Genomic DNA, 8,920 nt, shown 5'->3' on the forward strand with positions numbered 1-8,920 from the left:
AAACTTGCAGCATATGTCCTCTCGGATCTTGGGTGCCCGCTCAAGTTTCTCCTCTCTGATGAGACACAGATTGAACCCTGGCATGAATTCCAGGCGCCATGTTTGGAGAAAACCAGACACAGCTCATCATCAGGCCAGAGCAGCCCCTACAGTAAAGCATGGTGGTGGCAGCATAATGCTGTGGGGATGTTTTCCAGATGCAGGAAGCGGGAGAATAATATAGAAGGAAAGGTGAAAGCAACATTGTGCAGAGACATCCTGGATAAAAACCCGCTCCAGAGTGCTGTGGAATGTCAGGCTGGGGCGACGGTGTCTGTGGAGGTCCTTGAAGGGTCCAGTTAGAGCCCAGACTTCAATCTGACTGAACATCAATGGAGACGCCTGACAATGGCTTTGCACATGTGTTTTGTTTTAATGCAAACATAAAAAAAAAAAAAACTAAAAAACTTTTTTCACACAGTCATTATGTGGAATTGTGTTTCCATTTTTTTTACGAGAAGACATGACTTTCAATTCATGTTGTCACGCGATGCACAGTGTGTATTTGCGGCTCTCTGCCGTCACACTGAGTCCCTGTGCTGCATGTGCGGACAGATGTAAACATCAGCACCATTAAAAACACCAGCATGTGCCGCGCGCGCGCACACGTTGTGGAGCCTTTTCACGGCGTCTCGCGGCGGAGCTCCCCGCCCCCTCCGGAGCGCGGACCAATGGCTCGGCCGCCTCCGCTCCTCGTCTGCCCGTCAACCCGCGTCCAGCCCCCCGCCTGACGTAACACCACAGCCTGCGAGTGCAATGGCGATATTGGACAATAACAGCCGTCGCGTTTGGGGACCACATCTTATATTATGTGGCTCCGGTTGAGGAAGACCCGTCGAGCCGGCTGCACGAACACGTTACACATCAGGCACGGAGCGCGAGCGTCTACCTGCGGACCAGGAGAGGTGATTTCACGTCCCGCGCGCGCGATGACAGTTTAGACCTGGAAAGCCCCGCAGGTGAGTGCAAAACTCCCGGCGATCGGCAAGGCTGTTTAAAGGGCTGCCTTTCTTTCTCCCCGTCTGTCTTTCTTTCTCTCCTCCGGCGCCTCCTCCCTCAGTAAACAGTGTGTTGCAGGCGGCGGCCGGCCGGGGCTCTGAAAGGGGCGTGGCCGCGTGCAGGGGACCACTTCTGACTGAAGGATGCTGCTGATAGCTTAGCAACAGCGACAAGCGAGGAGAAGGAAGGAGAGACAATGGATGTGCGATTTGTCAGCACCGTTACTGGGCAGGCTGAGCCGAGCTGAGCTGGGAGAGTGTGCTTGTAGCTACAGGAAAAAAAAAAAAAAAGGAGGCGAGCATCATCACCATCATCATCACCATCATCATCATCACCACCAGCTGGTGCCAAGTGAGCTGCAAGGAGCCATGGATGCAGGGAGGAAATGTAAACAAAGGGTGTGGGCCTCTCAGCTGGCCTGTGATGCTCTGCCAGACTCACATCATTTCTTCTTTTTTTTTTTACGTGGTGTAGTGAAGAGGAGCGACCGGCGCCGAGTCGCCCTCTGCCCCCCAGACATCATCTGGGTTCATCTTGCTTCTGAACGCACGCTTTCAAGCAATAAAAGCCAGGATGTTCAGATTTTATTTTGAACTCCTGATTCGATGACAAGCCTCGCAGATCTATTGTTCGCAAGCATGCAAACACGTTCCCCGTCAGTACGACTCATTTAGAGTCATTTCTCCAGAAATCTGTGGAATTGAAGTTCGATGTTCACTCTCTTTTTGTTTTGTTTATGGTCTCCACCACCTGGTTAAAAGATAAACGTCCCTCGTTGTTCATCGGCTATCTCTGACTTTTGATTTGGTGCCATCAGAATTAATTCTGGTGAAAGTTTGTGTGATAAAAGATGCTTTATGATAAACTGTCAAGTTAAAGTAGCTGATGCACAATGTTAAAGTGAAAAATATTTATCTGTTTGGGAAACCTTCTAATAAAAAAGGCATGACTATTCAATTTCTACTTTCAACTTGCAAATGTACTCGTTTTATATGTTGCTGTGAAGCTTTACCGGTGAATTAAAACAGTAAGAGATCAGGCAGACACACAACAAGATGAAACTTGTGATGGAGCGGCGTGTCGCCGTGAAAGAAGCTGTAGTAAATCTGAATTAAATGTTGCTTAAATATACAATATTGATGTTTGATACATCATTTTAAAGTCAAATATCTTTATAGATATTATTAGGTGTGATTTGTAAATTTGTTTTGAAAAAGTCGGTAAATGATTAAAACTGCATCAAAACGCACTACATTAAACTATTTATTTTATGTGCACATATGAATGAACTATTATAGTGTTCTATGTTGATTTTTCTTTGGGGGGGGGGGGGATCACCAAATTGTGCTAAATAAAGCACATAAACATCAGAGTAAGTCAAATCTCATGGATTCGCTGTCGCTACAATAAAAAACTGTTGAAAACAATTATTATTATTGATTAATATTGGGAAAAAAATGCAATATTTAACTTAGTGTAACTGAGAAAATGACACGATAAAGCAGACGGTGTTCCATTTCCCACCACGTCAAGGTGAGATTTATTGCCCGGCTCGGACTGTTGCCCCTCCAGGTGCTCACGCTTTGCTTTTGTTTCAGGTGCGACGTGTGAACAGACACCATGGCCACACAGGAACCGTCCCCTCCCTCGTCCATGGAGAGCAACAAGCCGGGCTTTCCCAAAAAGATCCTGGGCAACAAGCTGGAGGACAAACACCTGTGCAACTGCTGCCACAATATACTCAGACGGCCGTTCCAAGCCCAGTGTGGACATCGGTTCTGTTCCTACTGCTTCAACAGGACTGTGAGGTGAGAGACGCCACAACCGTATATACTATTTTACAGCAACTTAAAGTCACTGTCACTGCTTTAAAAGCATCATTTTCTAACAAAAAACACATATTCATTTTTTGGTCAGAGATCTGTTAACAAGCTGTTGGAGACCAAAAATAGAGCAAAAAAAAAAAAAGTGAATATTGGCCAGATAAGATTAAATGAAATCTGTATGTGTTGGAAAAAAAAGGGTGTGGCGATATTGTTCTGTTCGTACTGCATAAAATTACGGCTTGCTTTTTACACTTTCGGTTTTATGCTGAAATCATAAAATCTATAAGAATTTGTAGTCTCTTTCTGTATCACTTAAAGTTTGACGGACTACCTACTTCAAATACTCCGATTACATAATTAATTACGTTCCATGATAATCCTCCATACATTATTTGTATAGTCAGCAAAAAAACAAAAAACAAACATGCTGATGGTTTCAAGTCATTTGCATTCCATTCTCTCCATTCGGTGCCATCACATTCCATTTAATTCTATTCCATCTTTTACCTTTAATTATATCACACCCCTTTTATTTTATAAATCCCCCACTTCACTTTTTATTCCATTCACTTCAATTCAATTTCACAGTTTTTAATTTGGTTCTATTGTTTTCCATTCCATCACATCACATTTCTCTCTATTCATTCACTTACTGGTCGTGTTATCAGTTCCCTTCAGTTCAGTTTTATTAGATTTTTGGCTCAATTCCCTTCACCATTGTTAAATTCTACCAAATTCATTCTGGGTTGATTAAGTTGTTTATAGCTGAGTTTGATCTGACGTCCGCCTGTTTTCGCCGTGTCTGTTGCTTCGTTGCAGCAACGGACCTCAGAAATGCAACGCCTGCATTAAGGAGGATATTTTTGAGGAGACGACGTCGGTTTTGAAACAAGGATGTGTGAGTATGAACGCATTTTCAATGCGTTTTTAATCCGTGTGCCTTTTTTTTGGAGAGGATTACGAAGAGATGGTGGACTGAGTACAAATATTCACAACATGAACGGTACTCAACGGCAGAAACGAACAAAAACTAAGTTGCAGAAACTTGACAAATCAGGAACAAAGTGAACGTCTATCTGTCATCTAGAGATCTTATGTAAAGGAACATTTGTGTTCTTCAACCATTTATATTTGCAAACCAGTTTCTTACCTTAAAATCTGTCGGCAAATTGAGGTAGAGTAACGTAAACTTGTTATTTTAGTGTTTTTCTCCTTATTGTAGCAAAATTAGCACATTTGCCTAAATATCAGTAGAATAATGAGTATTATTAGAACAATTTACAAAGTGAGGACTGGCAGGTATTATTCCAACCATCTGACGCGAGTCGGATAAAAAGCCAGATATGAACTCCTCTATGTACGATCACAAGTGAAATTATATCTACATATAGAACTTTATCGAGCCTGAATTACTGTGAAAGATGCTTAAAAAAGATAAGGGATGGATTATTTTTGAGAGCGAAGGCTATGAATGAAATGAATGTTTAGTAAAATCTGAACTTTTGTTAGGTAATGAGCTATATTTACATAACACAAATGCTTTTTTATTGCCAATTCATGACATAAATCTTTGAAAACAAACTTTTTTGGCTCTGTTTTAAAGTTGTAAACCATGTGTGTGTGTGTGTGTGTGTGTGTGTGTGTGTGTTATTGTTTTTTTAAATTTTATATTCAGAATCAATAAAATTCTATTTACTGTACATACAGCTTCAGATATGTCCAGTCTAATTCTGACGAGTCTTATTTCCTCCTAGAAACACATCAAAGTAAAAAAAAAACAAAAACAACTAAGGTGAAATTTGGCTCCACAGAGTGATAATATACTTTTAGATGGCCTTTGATTTGAGTATGTTTCCGGTATATTCTTGACGAAGTGACAGATCTGTTGTTCTCCCTGGGGGGTTCAGGCTTTTCCTGACAATGCGGTTCGAAGGGAAGTCGAAAACCTGTCGGCTGTTTGCATCAACGAGAGTTGCAGCTGGAAAGGAAGTCTCAAAGATTACGAGGTGAGGCAACCTTCCTCCCCCCGTTAGTGTGTGTCCGCGTGCCGAGCAGGGGATTATTCATCGTGCGCTTTTTACTTGTGCACTTGTGGGAGTCTCTGCGCTCAAAGCTTCTTCTTTTTTTGTCACAAACTCCGCCCCTCGCAGATGAACCACGAGGGCAAGTGTGAGTTCATGATCATCCCCTGCCCGTCCTGCAAGGAACGGATCCGCTTCAACGAGCAGGAGCGCCACAACGAGCGCGAGTGCCCGGAGAGGACGCTCAACTGCAAGTACTGCAAGGAGCCATTTCACTTCAAAAACATCAAGGTTAGAAATTATTTATTTAGGCCGAAGACGCTCGGCTAATCCGGGCGCGGGTGCAGCGGCAGCAGCAGATCACGGCAGCTGTTTTTTTTGTGCAGCTTAAAAAAATATATAAATAAATAAAAGGCTTAACGCTCTTACTTTTTTTTTTTTTCTTTCCTAGGCACATGATGAGATCTGTCCCAAGTACCCGATGATCTGCGAAGGCTGTGCCAAGAAGAAAATACCCAGAGAAAAGGTGAATCTGTGAACAACACACAGAACAGACGGAAACATTGTGATGAAAAATAGATCATAGAGCTTCACCGCTGCAGCATTCAGTACCGGTTTGTCTCTCTGTAGCGGGTAAATAAAAAAAAGAAAAGCCTTTTCACACTCTGTAAATAGAAATACTTTGGCCAATCTCTGCCTGAATCTTATGTGTTTACTGAAAGAAAATGCCGTTCCTCTCCTCAATAGGTTTAGAGTTTTAATGTTGCTGCGTTAAATTCTAACAAAAGTCTTGGAGGTTTTTCACTTTGGGTTTTGACTTTAACTTTCATTTTCTGGTCAAATAAAAAATGAAAAATTTTAAAATAAAGATCACAGACGCTGTGTAAAATTACAGTAAAGTTTCCGGGAAATCTAGTCCAGTAAATAATATTTTAATTTATTGAAGATTTTTAATTTTTAATTTTTTTCAAAATGAGAGAATAACATGTGTGTGTTTTCTTTTTCTTTCGTGTTTCCAGTATGTGGACCATATTAAATTCTGCAGCAAATTCAGAACTCCGTGTCGATTTCACGTCGTGGGATGTGACATGTCTGTAAGTCTCAGGAATTATGTTTACATTCTGAATTTTCCTCACACTTTGAAACTCTGCAAATCAACGCCAGTCGGCCACAGTTTTTTTTCCTTGTGGATTTTTTTTAAAACACAGTTGACAAAAGTTGAACTTCTTCTAATAGCTGACGGTTTGTTTTGTTTTTATACTTGGAGAAAAGTGATAATCACACAGAAACTCTTTTACTAACAACTAGATAATACATTTTTATATGATGTTGTTATTTAGGAATATGTTAAACATATTTAAAAACATTTTTGGACAAGTACTTTGTTTTTATTTACACTACTTTCTAGCTGCTGTGATATGTTAGTTATCTTCTCCCGTCTCGTCGTTTATATAATTTTTACCCTGAGAAATCAGAAGCTGAGGATAACGAGCAGAACTGTTCGTCATTTATTGTGAAACTATTAACTGGACATTTTATAATGAAATAACAGGAAGAAGAGTTTCTATGTCTTAAGTTAGTGTCACAACAAACAATGAAGGATGTTGATGAAAGATATTAATGCAATGTTTCGTGTTGGTTTCCTCGCCTGTCATAGGTGGAGAAGGAAAAAATTCATGACCACGAGCGCGCCTACGCCTACGAGCACCTCAACCTGCTGCTGCACTACATTATGGGCATGAAAGTGAGCATGGAGGGCCTGCAGCCCCAGGGACTGGAAGTCGCCGGACACAAACTGTTGGAACTCCAACAATCCCTCCGGGAGCTCGAGGCCAGAGTCTCCCAGCTCAGCACCACCTCCTCTGGGCCTCCCGTGCAGGGAGCCGCCGCCGCCGCATCCTCCTCATCCTCCAGCTCCGGCCCCCCTGGTCCGTCCTCCTCCTCGGCCCCCCTCCCCCCGCCCCCCACGCTGGCCCCCACCCTGTCCGTGTCCACCTCCTTCACGCCGCTGCCCAGCTCGGTGGGCGCGGCGCTGGAGCTGCAGCTCCACAGCGAGAAGACCAAGGTGGCCGAGCTCGGCCGCAGGTGCACGGAGCTGGAGGTCAAAGCCGGCACGTTTGAGAATGTGGTTTGTGTCCTGAACCGAGAGGTGGAGAGGTTCGCCACCACCATGGAAGCAAGCAACCGGCAGCATAAGCTGGACCAGGACAAGATCGAGGCTCTGAGTAACAAGGTAAAGGAGAGACTGATCCTGAAATGTGCCAAATCCAAAACGGTTGGTCAGGACGCTCCTATTGGTTCAACACAAAATGTCCTTTCAGCTTCTTCTCTAACCAACAAGGGTTTAGATCACTCTGCGTGCTGAACAGACTGACTGGTGTGTTGGTTGTTCAGGTGCGGCAGCTGGAGAGGACCGTGGGGCTGAAGGACCTGACGGTGGCGGAGATGGAGGGCCGGCTGAGGGAAATGTCTGCCACAACCTTTGACGGCGTCTTCGTCTGGAGGATCTCAGATTTCGCCAAAAAGAGACAAGATGCAATCGCGGGTCGAGCTCCGGCCATGTTCTCTCCGGGTGAGCTCATCCGGTCTCACCAGTAGTGCGCTCAACCCAGTCCAGTTAAAAACACTTTGCACAAACATTCATGTAAACCTCAAGGACGAGCTGATCACGGAGCTCAAAAGGTCAAAGTCCTCCCTACATCGACCTGAACAGAACTGATGAGCTACGAAGAGGTGAAAATCTGTTTCACAAATATCGATAGCTGATCTGTTCTGTTTTTGTTTTTTTTCTCTTCCAGCCTTCTATACCAGCAAGTACGGCTATAAGATGTGTCTGCGCATCTACCTGAACGGAGATGGGACGGGGCGCGGCAGCCACTTGTCCTTGTTCTTTGTGGTGATGAGGGGACTCAGTGACGCTCTGCTCAAATGGCCCTTCAACCAGAAGGTAAAAGATGTGGACATGCACAATGAAAGAGGCACATTCTTCTGTTTTCTATGCGGAAGCACAGACATGAGAGTTTTTGCGTTTATTATTATATCGTGAGAGACAAACCTCAAGACAAAATAACAGCATTTTTATGGTTCTTCCTAAAAGTTGATGCATTCATGAGGCAGTCCAACATCCGAGCCTCACGACATGTTTGTAAGTTGGATCCAGTGAGATTTGAACGTCTCTTCCTTCCCCCGTCCAGGTGACCCTGATGCTGCTGGATCAGAGCAACCGGGAGCACATCATCGACGCCTTCCGCCCCGACGTCACGTCCTCCTCCTTCCAGAGACCCGTGAGCGAGATGAACATCGCCAGCGGCTGCCCGCTCTTCTGCCCGCTCTCCAAGCTCGACGCCAAGAACTCTTACATCCGCGACGACACCATCTTCATCAAAGCCATCGTGGACCTCACGGGGCTCTAGGCGGGGCTCCTGCGAGGGCGGTAACAGTCTTGGGGTGAAAAACCAGGCAGCTCTGTGACCATTAGAGGCTTTGCTTTGAGTCGTGGTCGACTTCAGGGCTCTGTTTGTCCGAGGGGGGGTGGGGGCATCTTACTGCCCCTACTTGCCCCACCTGCAGCTTTGGGGAGGCAGATACAAACACGGCAGTGTGGCCGTTCAGTCCCGCCGCCAATCCCCTCCCCCTCACACATGGTCCCCGCGCTAGATCGCCACCGTCATTGCCGTGCATTTCAGAGTGCAAAACGCTCTTTCTTTTGACATCGTGACGACAAAAGTGTCCCCTCAGTTCTGCACGCGAGTTTTGAGTTGAAGCAGCAGCGGCGCTGCGTGGACGGTGCGGTGCGTCGAGCAGAGGCAGAGACGGAGGTGGAAAGACTGGACAGAGTCTTTCTTTAACCTCCTGCTTTTGAAGGCTTGGGGTTGTAGATTTACAGATAGTCAGTGTGGTCTTTTCTGATAAAGCTGGCCGTAGATTTGTGCTAGAGTTAGAGCGTGGTTCGATGCAGTTTTTGCTTCTTCTTCTTCTTCTTCTTCTTCTTCTTGCAGATTGTGGATATTGTGAGCTTCTCAATTCCAGTGTCGA

The 8,920-nt window shown here is 44.7% G+C and overlaps 1 protein-coding gene across 1 annotated transcript; it reads left to right on the forward strand.

Annotated features, from left to right (window-relative positions):
• Nucleotides 1–2,658: 2,658 nt before the first annotated feature.
• On the forward strand, nt 2,659–8,298 carry LOC308117415 (TNF receptor-associated factor 2-like; the record flags this gene model as incomplete). Its single annotated transcript, XM_080476285.1, has 10 exons — nt 2,659–2,846; nt 3,684–3,762; nt 4,772–4,870; nt 5,015–5,176; nt 5,337–5,411; nt 5,905–5,979; nt 6,543–7,118; nt 7,280–7,457; nt 7,684–7,832; nt 8,080–8,298. 10 exons carry the CDS (start codon nt 2,659–2,661, stop codon nt 8,296–8,298), a joined length of 1,800 nt encoding a protein of 599 aa, XP_080332411.1.
• Nucleotides 8,299–8,920: the final 622 nt, after the last annotated feature.

Source organism: Lipophrys pholis (assembly GCF_963383615.2).
Source record: "Lipophrys pholis genome assembly, chromosome: 12".
In the NCBI taxonomy this organism is placed as follows: domain Eukaryota; kingdom Metazoa; phylum Chordata; class Actinopteri; order Blenniiformes; family Blenniidae; genus Lipophrys; species Lipophrys pholis.